General features: G+C 48.4%; 1 protein-coding gene across 1 annotated transcript in view; it reads left to right on the top strand.

Annotated features, from left to right (window-relative positions):
• VWF (von Willebrand factor) overlaps nt 1-19,719 on the top strand; it is a 176,123-nt gene that overhangs the window by 68,520 nt on the left and 87,884 nt on the right. Inside the window, 3 exon segments of the mRNA NM_001246277.1 lie at nt 3,011-3,251; nt 9,789-9,883; nt 12,153-12,313. Of these exon segments, the coding sequence (NP_001233206.1) occupies nt 3,011-3,251; nt 9,789-9,883; nt 12,153-12,313 (497 nt within the window).

Below are 19,719 nucleotides of genomic sequence, written 5' to 3'. Positions count from 1 at the left end.
ACACACACACACACACACACACACACATATGTAAAGTAGATGGTCCTGTTGGAAGAGGAGTTATGAGAAACAGTGAAAGGAATTAGCTTCTATATTTAAGGAGCAGTTTAGGCATGGGGACCCTAGAAGTGCTACTATTTTGGGTCCAATGAGCCAACTCATGTTTTGAGTTGTAGAAATGTCATATGAAAGAGGAGCAGAGACAACAGTAAGGGCGAAAGGGACAGGCACATAATGCAGCAGTTGTGCCCTTCCCATTCCTCCAGCTCTGGGATGTCTTGGGGATCCACAGGCTAAGGGCTGGGACAACTGGGTCTGAGTCCTTACTGGCAACTTTCCCGTGAGGTACCAGTTATGTGACCTTGAACTCTTCACGTAACCTCTGTGCACTTCAGTTTCTTCCTTAGCATTTGCTATTTAGAAATTGGGGAAAGTAATGAGGAGTGAATTAGATGCTGCTTGTGAATATTCTTTGCTTGTCCACCAATGTTAGAAATGACGCATTATCAGTATGTGGCAGCATCCGTAGGATTTCCTAATTTAGGACATTCTCCTGGAATGCTAAGGGCCCACTGACATGTTCTTTAATCTGTCATGAGCAGCCATTCTTAACCTCCACTGAACAGAACAGGGGAAACGGGCTGATGCTTCAGTAGTGGGGATAAGATTCATTTAAAGAATGTCTTGACTCCTGAGGCATTATGATAGGGTAGAAAGGATGGTAGGAAGGAGCTTTCCCTGGAGACTGTTAAGGACAAGAGGGGTCTATATCTGTGGGTTTATGTGACAAGAGACTAGGCTGACCAGATGGCCTTGGGCTGTCCCTTTGTACCCAAGGCAGTTGGGTAAGACTCCTGGGTTCTTGCCCCAATCTTTTCTTGACTTGGAGAAGAGCTCAGGCTCAGCTGTCTCGTCTACCCACTTTTACTTTCTCTTCCAGAGAAATGAACAGAGCTCCCTAAACCAGTGAATCTGTTCATAAGAAGAGGTCACATCAATTGGAGACATTCAGGGAGCACAGAATTACCATGTAGCTACTTTGTGGGATGGTATGAGGGATTCAGGAGAAGCCCACACTTTTTTTTTCCTCTTGCAAATTGGTTGTGCTCCCTTTGGGAAGACAGGACCACAGGCTCTCTGAAGGCAAGGACCAGGGCTGGCCATCTCCGCCTTCCTGGGCCTAGCATAGCCTGTGGCATGCAGTGGATACACAAGAAGTGTCTGCTAAACTGAGATGTGCATTGTTTCTTTGGGGAAGAAGGCTAAAGGAGAAATTTAATAAGGCTCCAAGCCAGCTCTAGAGATAGCCTATCAGAACAAAGAAAGTTCTCAAATCTAGCTGCTTTTTAATGGGTAAAATGTGCCCTTGTCATTGTAGGCTCAGAGGGTTGAAAGACATCTCCATCTTTATTGTCTAGCACATCCTGTCTTAACCTACACTCCCTCAATATTCATCCAATAATCCAACCTTTCCATTCTTGCAGAGAAAAATCAATGTCTAATAGGATGAAAGAGCCCCTCCCTTCCCAGCTACCTTCAAACACCAAGTTCAGGGTGGTTGTAGGAGCGGGAGGCTGCAAGGCCTCTCCAGAGGCTCCCCACTCCATTGTTCAGGCTCACGGCCAAGGCTTACTTTTACAACATCTGTGGAATGCTCCGCCTGTGGGTTTCTGCTGGAGCAATGGATTCGAACAGAGAGGGGAAGGATTCTGATGGTCTCAGAAGAAGCATGCTCAAAGTGAGGTTCTCATTTCTTGGGCAGCAGCTGGTCTGCACAGGGAAGGCATTTTGAAAGGGCAGATATGCTTTCCACACCTTCCCTGTCCTCTCTAACCTGCCCATAAGGAATTTTGTTACCAGAATGCCAGAGCTTCTGAGGCCTAGGCCTTTCTCTGGAATACCCCTTCCTTCTTGGGCCTGCTGAGCTGGGGCTGTTTCCTTAGCAATAAGAATGATAATAGTAATTATTATCAGTGAACATTATTAGCAGTGAACATTCTCCACATGCCAGACTTTCTTCTAAATGTGTTAGCTCATTCAACCTTCACAAAGACTGGGTGGATACTGTTATTCCATCCAGTGAGGATACTGCCCAAAGTCACACAGCCAACTATGGTGGACCTGGGCGTGAACCCAGGTATTTGGGATACAGAGCCCCTTCCCTTAGCTGCATTGCCACTTTGCTACACTTCCTCCAGGCTTGTGTGTCTTGCAGTATTTCTCTGTGGGAGGCTAGGAAGGGTGAGGGCTGAGGGCAGACGGATGCGGCCCACTTCGCTGGGGTAGGTATGAGTGTTCCTCCTCTTTGGGACCAGCATGTCCTCAAAGGGACTGTTTTCTTTCTAGAGAGTAATGGTTATGAGCATGAGCTTTAGGGCTGCAGAGAGCTGGGTTCAAATCCTGCCTCTGCTTCTTCCTGTGAGGTACACCCCTAACAAGTCACTCAGCCTAAGTTTCTTGAAAGGGGGTGATGAGAGCTAACTCAGCATGAGGCATAGAGCCCACGTAAGAGCAAGGCATTCAGTAAGCGCTCCATAAATGGTACCCATTATTGTCATTATCATCACTTGGATGCCCTTGCCAGTCATTCCCAGTTCTTTTTAATATTCGCAGCTTCAAAACCTGCCAGGATTTCTACTACATCCTAGGCTTTGAGAATTCAGAGATGACTAAAGCACATTCCCTGTGGTTGAGGAGAGGAGAAAATGTGTGCCCCCATAATTATAATACACATCTGCATGCTGAAAAATACACATTTGCTCATAGTGGGAAAGGAAGTTGGTGACCATACGGATGTAATTGGGGGTCACTTGGGGAAAACTGGGTAAAGCGTACATGGGATCTTTCTGCATTACTTCTTGTAACTGCAAGCAAGTCTACAATTATCTCAATACAAATTTTAATTAAATAATTGGGGGTCACAGCTACAAGGGGTGGCAAGTCCTAGAACCACAGTCCTTGCTGTCCAACATTCCTGGGGAGGCCTTACTCCTTCTCCTCTCTGTTCTAGAGCTGAACTGCCCGAAAGGCCAGGTGTACCTGCAGTGCGGGACCCCCTGCAACCTGACCTGCCGCTCTCTCTCTTACCCGGATGAGGAATGCAATGAGGCCTGCCTGGAGGGCTGCTTCTGTCCCCCAGGGCTCTACATGGATGAGAGGGGGGACTGCGTGCCCAAGGCCCAGTGCCCTTGTTACTATGATGGTGAGATCTTCCAGCCGGAAGACATCTTCTCAGACCATCACACCATGTGGTAAGTGCAGGCAGCAGTGTCAGGGACCTCTGAAACAGCAGAGCTGGGGAGGAAAACAGGACCCCCAAGTCCTTCACTTCATGGATGGGTAAACTGGGGCCCAAGGAAGGAAGTGACTTGTCCAGAATCGTACAGCAAGTCAGAAGCATAGCTGGGATTTGGTCCAGGTCTTCTGACTTCCTTACTACACATGGAACTAGGATTCCTGGCTGGCAGTAGGAGTTCTTGAGTTTTATTGCCAACTATTATGTCTTGGCCCCCATTTCTGGGCTTTAGGTTTCAGTTTTCCTTTTCTGGAACAGGGAAAGGGAGATCTCCCTGTCACCCTCCTTTCCAGCCTGCTTTCAGTATTCTCAAGCTGAAGCATTTGAGCAGGAAGAACATGGACCATTGCAGCGCTGCCTCCGTGGGGTGTTGCTGCCCTGACCTGCTTCATGCACTTCCCCAAAATAGCTCCAAATCATGCTTTCTTCCTGCAGCTCTTTGCCTAGGCCTTCTGTGACTGTCAGTTTCAACAGGGTTGCCATGAGCATAGAAAAAATTTACAACAGGACATTTGTTGAGCAAACACTTACCTGTCACCTGTTCTGTCTTAGTTCTGCCTAAGAATCGGTGATCTAAAGATGAGCCAGGCTCGGGCAGTGGCTCACATCTTTAATCCTCAGCACTTTGGGAGGTGGAAGTGGGAGGAATGCTTGAGCGTAGGAGTTTGAGAGCAGCCTGGGCAACATAGTGAGGCCCTGTTCCTACATACAAAGAAAAAAAAAAAATAGTTGGCCATGGTGGTGCATACCTGTAGACCCAGCCACTTGGAATACTGAGGTGGGAAGATTGCTTGAGCCCAGGAAGCCAAGGCTGCAGTGAACTGTGATCATGCCACTGCATTCTAGCCCGGGTGACAGAGGGAAATCTAGTCACCAGAAACAGTACCTGATAGTCTGCTAGGGAAGACCAGTTAGAAACATCCTGATTGGCCGGGCACAGTGGCTCACACCTGTAATCCCAACACTTAGGGAGGCCGAGGTGGGCGGATCACGAGGTCAGGAGATCGAGACCATCCTGGCTAACACGGTGAAAATACAAAAAATCAGCCGGGTGTTGGTGGCGGGTGCCTGTAGTCCCAGCTATTTGGGAGGCTGAGACAGAAGAATCACTTGAACCCAGGAGGCGGAGGTTGTAGTGAGCTGAGATCTTGCCACTGCACTCCAGCCTGGGTGACAGAGAGAGACTCCGTCTCAAAAAAAAAAAAAAGTCCTGATTATGGAAAATTTCAGACAGACATTAAAGTAGAGAGAATAGTATAAGGAGCCCCAATGTATCCATTCCCAGATTCAATGATTATCAGCACTTTACCATTCTTATTTTGTCTGTTGACTCCTCTGCTGTGTGGCTGGAATAGTTTTTAAAAAAAGCTATAAATATGATGTCATTTCACCTGCAAATACTTCAGTATGTATTTCAATAAATAATTAAAAAAGTAAACCTAACCATAATACCATTATTAACCTGAACATGAACAATAATTCCTTAATAACGTCTAACATTCAATCCATGTTCACTTCTTTTTTTTTTTTTGAGACTGAATTTCGCTCTTGTTGCCCAGGCTGTAGTGCAATGGCGTGATCTTGGCTCACTGCAACCTCTGTCTCCCAGGTTCAAGTGATTCTCCTGCCTCAGCCTCTGGAGTTGCTGGGATTACAGGCATGCGCCACCACGCCCGGCTAATTTTGTATTTTTAGTAGAGATAGGGTTTCTCCATGTTGGTCAGGCTGGTCTCAAACTCCTGATCTCAGGTGATCTGCCCACCTCGGCCTCCCAAAGTGTTGGAATTACAGGCGTGAGCCACCGCGCCTGGCCCCATGTTCACTTCTTTCTGATTTTCTCAAAATGTCTTTTATAATTGGTTTGTTCAAATCAAGACTGGATCAGAATCTGCACATTATACTTGATATGAAGCTTTTCCTCATCACTCCAGTGAGATTAATTTGAAGCCCCTCCCAGCGTGTTACCCAAAGCAGGTTGTTTACCCTTCTATTGAAACACACATCACTGTTGGACTTGGTTGTCAGTCAGCCGTGTTGTGTCTCCCCTCTAGATTGTGGCCAACCCTAGAGTCCAGACCATATCTTAGGCCCTGATCCCCAGCCCCCAACACAGTCCTGGCACAAAGTAGGTACACAATACATGTTTATAGAGATGAAATATAACATTTGCTGGATGTGCCATATCAGAGACAAAAAGTCCCACTTATTCAGAAAAGGAGGGATAATTTCCATGTGGGAGGAATTAGGGAAAACTCCGTGCTGAAAGTGGTTTTGAGCTTGGGGAGGATTCCAACAGCAGAGGTGGGCTGGAAGGATGGAGGAGGATTTTTTTTTTTGAGATAGAGTCTTACTCTGTCACCCAGGCTGGAGTGCAGTGGCACAATCTCGGCTCGCTGCAACCTCCACCTCTGGGGTTCAAGCGATTCTCCTGCCTCAGCCTCCCAAGTAGCTGGGATTACAGGTGCCTGCCACCACGCCCCGCTAATTTTTGTATTTTAGTAGAGATGGGGTTTCACCATGTCAGTCTGGTCTTGAACTCCTGACCTCAAATGATCTGCCCTCCTCAGCCTCCCAAAGTGCTGGGATTATAGGCATGAGCCACTGCACCCAGCGTGGGGGATTGTTTTGAGGTGGAGCAGAAGTCTAGGGACTAAATGCACAAGGTGTACTCCACAATCCCCAAGGTAAGTCCTCTGGCGCAAACACATGCTCTATGAAGGAGGATTAAGGCTGAAGGGAAGTTGGGATGAGGTTCAGGGGTCTTCAGAAGTGAGAGGGTGAGCACTGATGCTGGAGCAGTAGGAATGGGGCCCCTGGAAGGTTCTTAGCAGGGAGCAAATAGGATCCAAGAGTAACTTCAGGGGGTGGGTTTTGGGAGCTGCGTGAGGTATGACGGCAGGGAGAGCATCTGCAGGAAAACATTGACGTTGACTGATAAGAAGGTAGCAAGGCCCTGGATCAAGCAATAGCAGTGGAAATGGAGAATGGAAGCCAGAAGCCAGAGACGCTGGGAAAGCAGATGGACTAGTGGGATGTTTGAGAGGAGGAGGGGCTGTTGCAGATGGCCCTGGAGTTCTGAACTTGAATGCCTGTGAGGACAGTGATGGCAAGAACAGCAAGAGGGCCCTCTGGAGGTAGAGGGCAAGTGATGGCTTTGGTTTTGGCCTTAATGACTTTGAGTTACCATCTTGGTGAACAAATGGAATCAACAGCTTGAAATGGGTCTGGAAGGTGAGTGAGAGGTTGGGGTGGAGAGAAAGATGTGCATGGAGGTGACAGTTTCAGCCACGAGAGTAGTGAGGATCCCTAAGGGGAGTGGGCCAGAGGGCAGAAAAGAGGACTGAGTCCGAACTTGGGGGAATGTTCAGACGGCAAGAGGAAGAAAAAGAGGATTGCATGAGAGAGGCCAAAGATCAAAGGCCAGTAAAAAGGGCAGAACCAGAGCAGCACCATATCATGGAAATGAAGGGCAGAAGGGAGTAAGGACATCCTCTGCGGGATTGATCACTTGGCCTTAGCCCAGTGCTGTTTTACTACAGTTGTCTGGCTATAGTTTTCCAGGAGTTTCTCTCTGAGTCCTTAAAACAACGCTGTTGGGCAGGTAGGGCTTCCTTTTTAGTAAAGAATTTGAAGCTTAGAGAGATTATCACTTTCCTAAATCAGACAGCAAGTGACTAGAACCCAGGGATTCTTGAACTCTCCATATTACAGTGAGAATAGATAGTTGAATTTGGCGATCAGAAGGTCATGGTGGCCTCTGTGTTTCAGTGGTAAGGAAAGAGGCTAGACTATAGGAAGTTGGTATGACTTGGGAGGGCAGCAACTGTTGCTGGCTATTTCACTAAAACAGAGAAGGTGGGAGAAGGTGTGCATTGGCCCTGGGTGAACAGGGCTGGGGAATGACCCTGGCTTTGGGCTCTTTTTAGGGTTTGACATCAGCGACTTCTCCATGTCTGTGTCCTCCTTGTCTCTCTTTTAGGCACCAAGGCTGAAAGCTATTGAGCAACTTGTCTTTCCACTTCATTTAGAAAATTGGGTTTCACGGAGAAGGTGTGTCGGAAGGACCTCGGGGCCTGTGTGCCGCTGTTTATTTTTATTCTTTAGACAACACACTGGAGCATGAGCCTCGCTGGAGCAGGTGCTAGTGGTGGTCGTGAAAAGGTGGCAGGAGGGTGAAATGCCGTGGCCTGGAGGTTCTGCAGACCGTGTGCTTGGTCATCCCAGCGGCCATCACCGCAGAGTGTTTATTCTTCTGTAGACCAGGCTCAGGGCCAGGAGTTATTTTAAACCTATCTTTGAGGCTTTTTAGAAAATTAAGCTTTTGGGTCATGTCCAAATGACAGATAGAACATGACATTTATGGGGGCGGGTGGAATTTTCTCTCTGAAAACTAGGTATTAGTTAAAAACCAGAAGAAGGCACAGGTTCTGCATATGCTCAGAAAGGGAAGGGCTGATTCTCTTGTTCATTCAACAGATATTTATTGAACAGCAGCTGCATTAAAAATGTTCAAAATCATTACAGTCGATTGGGCAAGGTGGCTCACACCTGTAATGCCAGCACTTTGGGAGGCCGAGGTGGGAGGATCACTTGAGGTCAGGAGTTTGAGACCAGCTTGGTCAACATGGTGAAACCCTGTCTCCACTAAACATAAAAAAATTAGCTGCGCATGGTGATGCCTGCCTGTAATCAATCCCAGCTATTCCGGAGGCTGAGGCAGGAGAATTGCTTGAACCTGGGAGGTGGAGGTTGCAGTGAGCCGAGATCGTGCCACTGCACTCCAGCCTGGGTGACAGAGTAAGACTCTGTTTCAAAAAAACAAAAACAGGCAAGGCGCGTTGGCTCACGCCTGTAATCCCAGCACTGTGGGAGGCCGAGGCAGGCGGATCACGAGGTCAGGAGATGGAGATCATCCTGGCCAACATGGTGAAACCCCGTCTCTACTAAAAATACAAAAATTAGCTGGGCGTGGTGATACCTGCCTGTAATCCCAGCTACTCGGGAGGCTGAGGCAGGAGAATCACTTGAACCAGGGAGTTGGAGGTTGCAGTGAGCCGAGATTGAGCCACTGTACTCCAGCCTGGTGACAGAGTGAGACTTGGTCTCCAAACAAAGCAAAGCAAAACAGAACAAAACAAAACTGAATAAAATTATTACAGTCAGAGAAATGCAAATTAAAGCAATGAGTATGACTTCATACTAGACTGGAAAAATTAGACATCTGGATAATGCAGAGCTGAAGGGCATGGAGGCCTCATCTGCTTTTGTAGGGCATAGACTGGTTGAGCCATCTAGGAGAGTACTTGGCACATCATGTGCAGGTCAGGTATTCACACCTGCTATCCCCGCACTTCTGCCTCTGTGTAGATAGACTAAAGAAATCCTTACACACGTTCATTAGGACACGTGTCTGCAGATGTTCAGCACAGCTTTGTTTGTGGTGGTGAGGAGCAGGTGACAACCTATGTTCATCACTGGGACACTGAGTGGGTAAAAGGTGTATTGTGCAACAGAAGTCACAGACAGGTGGTCCATGTCTTCACAGGGATGAATCTTACAAACAGGGTGCTCAATGGGAAAAGCAAAACACAGCGTGCTATGTGATATCATTTATACAAATTAAACATACATACATACAAAGCAACCACACACGTTTTATAAAAATATGCAGTCAGTTAGGAGACTTTTGCATAGTCCAGGCAAGAGGTCATAGTGTCTTGTCTCATGACAGTGGAGATAAAGTGGATATGAATTTTAGTGGTATATTGGAGGCCAAGTCCAAGGGCTTGATGATGAATCAGATACAGAGGATGAGGGAGAAGACAGTGGCAGGGATGACCCTGGGTTTCTGGTTGCGAAGCCAGATGGATGGCGTCACCATTCAGCGAATCAGCCCTGGAGGAGAAATGGCTTTGGTGGGGGGATCGTGAGTTCAGTTTTGAATATACTGAGTTTGAAGTGTGTTTGAGACTCACTACATTAGTGAAACCGTGTAGGCATTTGAATATGTGGGTCTGGGGTTCAAAGGAGCGGTCCGAGCTGCTGATGTGGATTTATGAGTCATGTCTGTGATTGGAGCTGGGGATGGCAGCAGAGTGTGAGAAGAGGAGCGAGCCTAGGACAGAGCCTGGGGAAGGCCGATATTTAAAGGCCAGGCAGTGGGGGCGCATGAAAGCTGAGGCTGAGAAGGAGGAACCGAGGAAGCGGGAGGAGAACCTGGAGAGAGAAATATTTTTTTTCCTAGAAGAGTGGAGTGTTCAACAGTGATGAATAATGTTGAATGGGATCAATTAAGAAAATAACTGAAGAAAGTCCCGTGGGATTTAGTGACATGGGGATGACCCATTGGTGACGTTAGCAAGCTGTGCTTCAGGAGGGGTTATGGGACTGGGACCTGGTTGGAAGGGGCAGAGAGTGAGTGGGAGGTGAAGATGTGGAGGCAGCGAGTATAGACGAGTGTTGTGAAGCTCGGCTATGATTTCTCTCTCTGCAGCTACTGTGAGGATGGCTTCATGCACTGTACCATGAGTGGAGTCCCCGGAAGCTTGCTGCCTGATGCTGTCCTCAGCAGTCCCCTGTCTCATCGCAGTGAGTACTGTCCCCCTGGAAGGCCCGTTGACTCCATCCTGCCCGGATTCCTCACATGTGGAATGGCAGGAGAGAGCTGGGTGACACCGTCTGATGTGTGTGTGCATCCAGGCATGGGTCTGGCTTCGCCCAGGATCGCCATAATTTCTGGGTTTGTGTGAGTGACTTTCAGGCCAAGACATGTCTTTGCATGTGTAAATCCCAATCATTGAGGCAAGAAGTATTTGATTTCGTGTAAGGGGAAAGGCTTGCAGATAAATTTTATGAGACCCCTATTTTGCCCATGGAGACCTTAACTCAGTGGATAGCTGTGAGTGAGTTGGTGGCCTTGATTGTGGTGACAGTCACCCTTCTTTGATGGCCTCTTGTTTCCTATGGACATGCTGATGAAGACAGCTCTTTCTTTAGAAAGCTTCTTGGATGGGTTTGAAAGAGAGAAAGAGAAGGGTTGGGTCCATTGCTCTCCATTTGAAGGTCCTGATGGTGGCTGCACTGCTTTTTTTTTTTGAGAGTCTCACTCTGTCACCCAGGCTGGAGTGCAGTGGTGCAATCTCAGCTCACTGCAACCTCTGCCTCCTGGGTTCAAGCGATTCTCGTGCCTCAGCCTCCCAAGTAGCTAGAATTACAGGCACGCGCCACCACACCTGGCTAATTTTTTGTATTTTTAGTAGAGATGGGGTTTTGCCATGTTGGCCAGTCTGGTCTTGAACTCCTGACCTCAAGTGATCTGCCTGCCTCGGCCTCCCAAAGTGCTGGGATTACAGGCATGAACCACCATGCCTGGCCTGTTGTACTGTTTAAGGACCAGGCACAGAAGGGAGAAGGGGCTGACCTGGTACTGGGGGTTTCACATTCACATTTATGGATCACAGGGTCCTTATTTGCTTCCAGAAGGCTTATCCTTGCTTAGAAAGGACTCTTCCAGTGGGAGAGAGATAAATGGCTGTCTTCAATCTCCAGCTTGACTGCTTCCGTCTCTGCCTCTCACTTTCCATAAGGCTCCTTCTGTCCAAGGGACCCAGTTCTGTGCCATGCTGTTTGCTTCCTGGCTTGCCCTGCGTGAGAGGTCTGGCTCCCGGCATGACTGACTGGAGAGCGTCTCTTAGCCTAGAGCTGGGGCAAGATCCCGAGGGCATGGGTGGCCCAAAAGTTGAGACCAGAACTTGTGACCTCAAGATCACTCCATCCTTCTGCGTCTTCTTCTCTCCCTCTCAGAGCGTTTCCCCCACACCCACTCTGTTGCATTCTGCCTCTCAGACCTACCTTCCATGCTTCTGCTCAGAATCTCTAGTCTGGTCACTGGAAAATGTAATCTTTTTCAAAGTCAGGAAACTCCTGGGATTCTGTGCAGATTGGGAAAAGCCGTTTAGCCTTTTGGAGTTTCAGTTTTTTAACAAGAGTTTCCATATAAAAATAAGGCTAGAAATTTTGACTTTTTTGCCCACAGGAGCGAGTATGTGATACAAATGCTATTAAGTGCACCTGGGCTTTGGAAAGAAAGGTGCTGTATCAGTCATCTGCTGTCAGCATTAGCCAATTAGCCATTGATACCTACTAATTGCCATGAAGTAGGATATGTCAATGAGCAAAGTAGATAGAAATTCCTGGCTTCATGGAACATGCGTTCTAGTGGGCCCAGTGGCTTGGGGAGGACAGTGAACAAGTAAGTGAGATGTGTAGTATATCAGATGGTGAGAAGAACATATACAGGATATCAGAGGGGAAGCAGCAGGGAGGGGAGATTGGAGTGTCCAGGGATGGAGTGTTGCAGGTGTTGCAAATTCACATGGAGTGGCTGGGCGGGGGCTGATGCAAGCAAAGATCTCTTTTAAAGCCATTGTGGTTTGGCCTTCTCTCCCCACATTAGTTGTAACCATTTGGGAATGATTCTGTTGGGTCCATTAAAACTTCTTTTTAGCACCCAAACTCAGGTCTTTTCAAGCCTGGGTCTGGAAATTTCCACAATGCATCCTGATTCAATGTAACCTGCTATAGTAAGGTTAAGGGTGATGACAAGTATGGGACATCAGATGAGAGCTGGGGTCAGAAGAGCTGCCACCAATGTAAGCCAGAGGTCAGAAGCCCAGATGAGAAGATGCCCTCCCAGTCTCACACAGGGACCCTGGCTCAGGCAGCCGCTGGTCCCCGCGAGTGGGCAACTCTGAGTCTCTTAAATTTAGTCACAGCCTCTAGGGGACCAAAGGACAGTGTGGAAGGTAGGTCCATTCTCTCCTTCACTAATCATCTCTTTGCTTTTCCTACCTTCAAGGCAAAAGGAGCCTATCCTGTCGGCCCCCCATGGTCAAGCTGGTGTGTCCCGCTGACAACCCGCGGGCTGAAGGGCTCGAGTGTGCCAAAACGTGCCAGAACTATGACCTGGAGTGCATGAGCATGGGCTGTGTCTCTGGCTGCCTCTGCCCCCCGGGCATGGTGAGTCACCAGGCACAGAGCTGGTGCCTGCCCTTCAGTTTTCTGGTAGGCAGGGATGAGTGAGGGGGCTGTGGAGCCAGAGAGAGGAAGAAACAAGGGCTAAACAAGGATAGTAATGGAGGTGGTGCTGGTAATGGGGGCATGGAGGAGGGGAGGCTCTTCTGTGGCAGAGTCAGCTGCTAAAGTCAGGGAGGGAGTTGTTAGGAAAATGCCTCGGGTTGGTCCTCACAGGATCTGACAAAAATATAAGAACTTAGCTTACAGGAGTGCCATAGGAAGCAAAGATTTTCCAGAAAATACTTACAAGTAAAAACAAGCATTCCCACTAGAATTTTCCCAGGGGCTGCCTTCCATGCTATGAAAATGGAGGGACACACGTATATTTGCATATGATTGACATACATGCATATAACTTTCTATTTCAAAAAAAGACATTGATGTCTCTGCCATGTCACTAGCCAGCCATGAGCCCAACAAGTCTCTTCCTCACGGTAAACCTTATTTTCCTCATCTGACATGTGGGTCGTGAGGTCTTGGCCAGCTCTTAACGTTCCATGACTCCGGTACTGTGCCTGAAACAGGCATGGAGGCCGTGCATCCAAGGCCATGCTGGTTTGCGACTCCTGGCTCCTATGTGGATGTTCTGCTGCTGGTGGCAATGATCTGAGCATGCCTACTCCTCCTTATCTCCCTCCCAAGTCTAATCTTAGCCAGTGTTGTATTAAATAGATTATGCATACACCCTGAAGGATGCAACTTCCAGATGTTTCTCTTTCAAAATGCATCCTGTCTTCTTGTTTTCCCCGACTCCAATTCCTTATACCCAAAGTGAATGGTGAGGGGTTGGGGCAGGGGCTGTAGAGGCCAGAATGGGAGAGGGTGGCTCTCAGATGGCTGTGGAGGGGACTTAGTGATGCCCAGGACTCCGCTTGAGGGGCAGTGTCCTGGACTGTGGGACCTGTCAATATTCTGTAGACAGAATGTGGACCCCATTACCAGTGTCTCCCAGGAAGGCTGGGATTGCAGTGTGAGAAGGACAGATGCTTACTTTTCTACTTCCCCTTCAACCCTTTCTTCTCCCAAACGGAGAGACCAACTCTTGTTAATTCTCCCCTCCTCTGTCTTAGCCTCTGAGGGTTTTGGAACTGTCTTTTCTGATGAGGAGAGCTAGTGATTGGCCAATGAGCACCTTTGAACTGGAAGGGTTGTTTGGTGCCTTAGCAGAAGGTGGATATCAGAAGGTGGATATCACGAAGGGTTTCTAAGGAGGGGAATCTCAGACCTGGGTAGGAACAAAAAATAGGAGAGGGCAGGGGAATCTTCCTTATTGCTCTTCTTTATCCCTGGGGCCTCTTATGTAGAGTGTCTTAGAGTTTTGGTGTGGGGGAGGCGTAGATCATTGTCTCTTCATCATACTCAGCAGGAGAAGGAACATCACTCAGAGGACTATGTCAGCGTCGGATATGCTTTGAAATGAACTTTTTTGTCATGAAGGAAAAAATACTGATAGCCTTAAATATTAATAACCACAATAATTATGACCCCAAATCCAAAAAAGAGGACAGTGAGACCTCAAATACAGGCTGTGGCTGTCCTGTTAGGTGCTGGCTGGCATTCCTGAAGCACTGGACATGCATTCTGAGGACAGCACTTGGATACCTGTCATGTGACGAGGTGACTCGCACTTCAGCCACAGGGGATTATAAACTCGCAAGTTCATGTTGTAAGAGATTGGGTTATTTTCACAACTGCTTCATTACGATGCCAGCGAATGTGCAAATTATTGAGGCCAGATTCGAGAGAGCAGAGAAGTCCGTGTAATATATTAAGTGTGCGCAGCGTGCTGGCTGCAGCACGGGACATGTATTCTTGGCCATAACACAAAGAAGATGGGCCTGGACTGGAAACACCCTGTTGGGCCCATCTGATGGTGCAGACATTATCCCTCGGGGTGTTCCTCTGTCCAGTCTGTCCCTTGTGAAGGGGCAGGGTTGTGGGATGTCACTAAGGGCTTGGGGAAGGGGTCACGGATTCTGCATTCTTCTGAGGACTTGACAGGGGAAAGGGAAGTGGCTTTTTCCTGGGGGCAGATCTACGGAGAGCAGAAAGAGTACCGAGCAGGAATGGGGTGCAGAGGGCAGACCCGTCAGGCCAGGCTTCCCTGCTTTCCCACTCTGTGCTCTTGCACAATCCTTCAGTCTTTACCGGAAGCCCAGTCACCTCATGTGTTATGCAGACACCTAATTCCTGTTCTGCCTCCATGACGCATGGCTGTGGGCCCCAAGGAGATGTGTGTGAAAGCATTTTAAAGCCAGAGAGTTCTACAGAAGTGTAGGAATAGCTTTCATTGTTGTTTCTGTAACTATCCAAGGCTGTCTCAGAGGCTGCACCCATCAGTTCCTCCTGCTGTCCATAGGAGAGACCTGTAAAGGACGCTTTTTCTTAGATTTCCAGCCTGCTGTGGACCCATGCTTTTGTAAATACAATAAAAATGAATTCTCATAAAAATAAAACAAAAGCAATGACAAAAATAATATGATCCCACCCAACTAAAAAATATTTTCAGCCAGGTGCAGTGGCTCACGCCTGTAATCCCAGCACTTTGGGAGGCTGAGGCGGGCAGATTATGAGGTCAGGAGATCGAGACCATCCCGGTAACACGGTGAAACCCTGTCTGTACTAAAAATACAAAAAACTAGCTGGGCGTGGTGGTGGGCACCTGTAGTCCCAGTTACTTGGGAGGCTGAGGCAGGAGAATGCCGTGAAGCCAGGAGGCGGAGGTTGCAGTGAGCTGAGATTGCACCACTGCACTCCAGCCTGAGCGACAGAGCGAGACTCCGTCTCAAAAAAAAAAAATTTTTTTTTTTTTAAATTTTTTCGAGCCAAGAGTTTTGCTCTGTCGCCCAGGCTGCAGTGCAGTGGTGCGGTCTCTGCTCACTGCAACCCCCACCTCCCAGGTTCAAGTGATTCTTCTGCCTCAGCCTCCTGAGTAGCTGGGATTACAGGCGTACACGACCACACCCAGCTGATTTTTGTATTTTTAGTAGAGATGGGGTTTTGCCGTGTTGGCCAGGCTGGTCTCGAACTCCTGACCTCAGGTGGTCTGCCTGCCTCCATCTCCCAAAGTGCTGGGATTACTGGTGTGAGCCACCATGCCCGGCCTTAAAAAATGTTTTCTTTCCTTTTTTTCATGATCCCTAAATCTAAACTCTTACTTCCCACTTTTTATGACATATAACAGACATAACATCACTCTGCCAAATTTCCCTAAGATTTTCTAAACACTTTCTCTTAGTTTCTGTGCTTGCGTCCTCACAGGCTGGCCCTGGCCCAGGGAATGCACTTTGAGCAGCCCTGTTCTCAGCTGATGATTGTCTCTCCTCCTCTAAGGTGTCTCTCAGGGTCCCACCATATGCCCAGAAGCACCTGTTTGAAAATATTGCCGGGGGCAGAGAAAGAGCCCCTCTCTTTCTGATTTGTCCCAGGCCTGGCACCTGCTTAGAGCAGAGGTTTTCTGGTTGACCCCACGAGCTGCAGGCTGTATCTGCTCCTGCCATCGTGCAAAGGTCTCCAGGCATGGGAATGAGGAGGATGGGGGTCCCTTTGCTAAGTGGTCCGCACCGTGATAAATGAAGGGCAGAGAAACCGCCTGGAAACGGCATGGTATCGGAACCTCACACTTCCAGGTTTGAATCCTGCCTCCTAATATCTACTTAAATGAGTGGCAAGTCACTTAATATCTTGGCGTCTTAATTTTCTTATCTGTAAAATTGGCTTGCAGGCTGTTGGGAAGACTGGAGATGAGAGCAGCGAGCACATGGGAGGTGCTTAGTGAGTGGTGGTTTAATGACCACTAACTATTACAGTAAGTTCGTGGTGGGAAACGGTGAATCCTGGTATGAACAGAGATGCTGCAGGGAATTAGCACACACAGGAGCAACTTTTTAGATCCCAGTGTTCACTTTCTGAGACCCAGTGAATCGATAAAATGAGGGGGTTGTGCTGGAAGATCTCCCAGGTATTTTTCTCTAGTTCAGAAATTCTTGGAGCGATGCTTGCCTGAAGTGTCCATCTCTTTAAGTTAGAATATTACCTGCTACCACCACTAGGTGACAGCAAAGCACAACTCACTGCCCTGCTCACCCTTCCTGAGTCCGGCCACAGGGGTAACTCCGGGAGCATCCTAGAGGGCGGAGAAGAAGAAACCCTGAGGTCCCATTATGTCAGCCCCTTGTATCACACGGGAGGAGACTGAGGACAGAAAGGGAACAGAGCAGGGTCAAGCCTTCATAGTTGTATAGTGGAAATTCTGGTCTCCTGACTCCGAGACCAGGGCTCCTCCAATCTGAAACACTTAAGCTTCTGTCTGGGAGATGCTGACTTCCCGTTTGAAACCTAGCAGCTACATCTCCCAAACTGCTGGTATTAGGAGCCTCTTGGCGGCGAGAAGTGTGGTTATGTCCCTGATCCCAGGATGTCCAGTTTCCTCACTGGCCCCATATGAAGACTGAAGGAGTTGGGCACTGCTTCTTAAAGTTCAGAGCTTGGGTTCAAGGGCCCATCCAGAGGCGGCCTCACATGTGGGCGTTGCACATTTTAAAAGACCCAAGGAAGGGCCTATTTCAGGAATATCTCCTACATGGTCCACGATTTGTCACTCAGTCGGGCTTACTGAAATATAATAAGCAAAAATTCATTTTGGTTAACAAGTGAGAGGTTTAAACAAAGCAGAACCTCATAAGTCCTCATAGGAAGAGTCATCACGCTCAGCAGGAGTGCTTTAATCAGATCACTCTCCTCCTTGCAAACTTCTGGCTGAGTTCAGCTGCTTTGGCCTGAAAGTACTGATGGGGTAGGAGAATGAACGAGGGGCAGTTGGAAGGTAAAAAAGATTTTGGAGAGTGGGTCATGATGGTGTTCATGTATGGAGAGTTTGGGGACAATGAGGTCTTTTCAGAGAAAGGTAACAAGACCAGTTTTTTCCTACTTTATAATTTTCTTGGAGTGGACCAACACGTAGGACCACGTTCTCAGCCTGAGCCCTTTCGGACTGAAGATGTCATGAGTTGGTGAATGATGGGACGAGTATTTTTGCCAGGCTTTCTTCTGAAGTCTTCAGGGGACATTCATAGACTTTATCTTAGTAGCCTTCTGATGTCCCAAAGGAACAAACACTAGATGGAGGTGGTTCTCTTTGTTTTAACTGTGAGGTTTAAGTGACTTGCCACAAAATTTGATCAGGGACTGCTGCGCTGGCCTGCCCCGCCTCTCTGCACAGCTCCCCTCTGGGTCTGATCCGTCCCCTAAATCATCCCTTTATTTCCATGCTTGTGTACCTCCATGAATTTCCACCTCCCTGAATGTCTTTGCTGCTTTGGGATTCTCTGGGTGTTTTTAGCTGGGCTATTGTTACCTGCTCTTCTCTCCCAAGTCAGGAAGTCTCATGCTGTGTCCTGGAAACCCTTTCCTCTCATTGAAGGTTATGTTTTGTCTCCTCTCCAGCTCTCTTATGACCTAACTCCACACCACTGTGGCCTTCATAGCAGTCCTCACTTAATAATATCAAGGTCCTGTTATAATATTGCTGTCCATGAATTAATAACCTCCTCTTGCTAACACAAGTCAGGGAAGAGAGCAGCCATGTGGTTTGCAGTGGGTGCTCAGAAGGAGGAGGAGGTGGCGGCTGCAGTCATGGCGTTGTTATCTCACACCTGAGCTGGGACTGGAGTGTTCTGTCTGCTGGAGGAGCGCTGGGCTTCCATAGACCCACACCTGGGTGACAGGAGGGTCTCCCTGAGCTGTGAATGCACGGTGGGTTGTCCCATGGGTTGAATGTCATGGCGAGAGGTAAAAACATGCAGCATGCAGACCAAGAGGCCTGGGAGCCCCCAACCCGGCCTGCCCAAGGGTGAGGGGCAACACGTGCTGCTGAGGTAAAGGGGAGCTTGGCTGTGTTTCCTGGAGACCATCCCTGCACTTATGTCCCACGTGGTATTTGCCACAGGGAGGTGTATTATCTGGTTTCCGTTGAGTGTAAGGTATCCGTGGGATGCCTCTGTCATTCTTATAGCAGCCACTAGGTGGCCACTAGGCGGCCTCAGGCTTAAGTCAGAGCTAACACTGGATGGGGCGATGTGGAAATGAACCCTAATTGTGACATAGGCTTTGAATGCTCTGCTGGAGAGAGGTTTTTCAGCCCCTCCCAGCTCCTACCAAGGTGTCATCTTCCCTACTGGGTGCCTAAGCACATTCCCTCCCAAGAACAGTGGTTCAGGTAAGAGCTACGGAGAGTGCGGTCAACCTGCATCTTATGCTCTGCGCTGTCATCCTGCCCCATCAGCTGGGCTTCCAGAGACGCGGGAACACCTCCTGAGGTTGGGTGAAGGTGGCATTAAGTAGTGGAGGATTCTTCCTATTTCCCTCCCCCCAACTGCCCCAACACACACATGCTCACATGCTCACGTACGATTCTAGCCTGGGTCCTTGAAAGCCCTTTGTTCAGCCCAAGATTGCCCTGTTCCTAGGGATTTGTCCAGCTCCAGGCCTGGGAGCTCAGGCTTGTCTGGGGAGTGACTGAGTCATGTGGAGCTGGAGCTGTTCAGACTGGGAGCTTCTCACCCTGCAGGGAGCTCTGGAGCCAAGGTGCCACAGTCCTTCACCTGGGGGTGACCCAGGCCTCTTTGAGAGCCCCCAAGGCTAGGCCACACCAGGGCAGGCACCCAGGGCTGCGGCCTGGAGTCGGGACAGAAGTGTGTCCGCATGTTGAGCTCAGAGTGGGTTTGGCTGACTCTTCCTGAGCCCACTGGGGCTGGTGGTTCTTAGTTCTTTTTGTTCCCCAGCCCCAACAGACCTGAGGAGTACAACATGCTCATGTAAGTAGTTTCCTGAGGGGCGAGGACGGGGAAGTAGAGCATATCCCGTGGAGAGTGAATCAGGATACGGGAGACTGGGCAGGAGGGGGCCTGTGGCTTGGACCAGCCCCCAGACTCTAGTTCTGATCGATTCCTACTTATGCCCAATATTTGGCCCTCACCTCCAGAGTATTAAGTACATATTAATTTTATTCAATATAGTGTTCATTTTCTTTAATTATAAACATAATACATGCTCATTGAAGAATACTTGGAAAAAAATTTTAAAACCGAAAAAGAAAATAAAATCCTCCCACTCGCCTATCCCAGCTCACCACCTGGAGGCAAATTCTGTATTTCCTTCTAGTCTTTTGTGAAATATATATAAATTTGGAACCATATGTATATACAGTTTTTCTTCCTATGTTAAAAATTAACAGCATAAGTATTTCTCACTTCATTTAAGATTCTTCCAAAGGACCATTGTAATAGCACCATAGGATACTGGCGCCTGGCGATTCCTTAATGGATTTAGTCATTTTCCTATTAAGTGTT

Source organism: Pongo abelii, chromosome 10 (assembly GCF_028885655.2).
Source record: "Pongo abelii isolate AG06213 chromosome 10, NHGRI_mPonAbe1-v2.0_pri, whole genome shotgun sequence".
NCBI classification, from domain to species: Eukaryota; Metazoa; Chordata; class Mammalia; order Primates; family Hominidae; genus Pongo; species Pongo abelii.
Note: the sequence above shows the minus strand (reverse complement) of the source record. Positions and strands in the feature narration are given on the sequence as shown.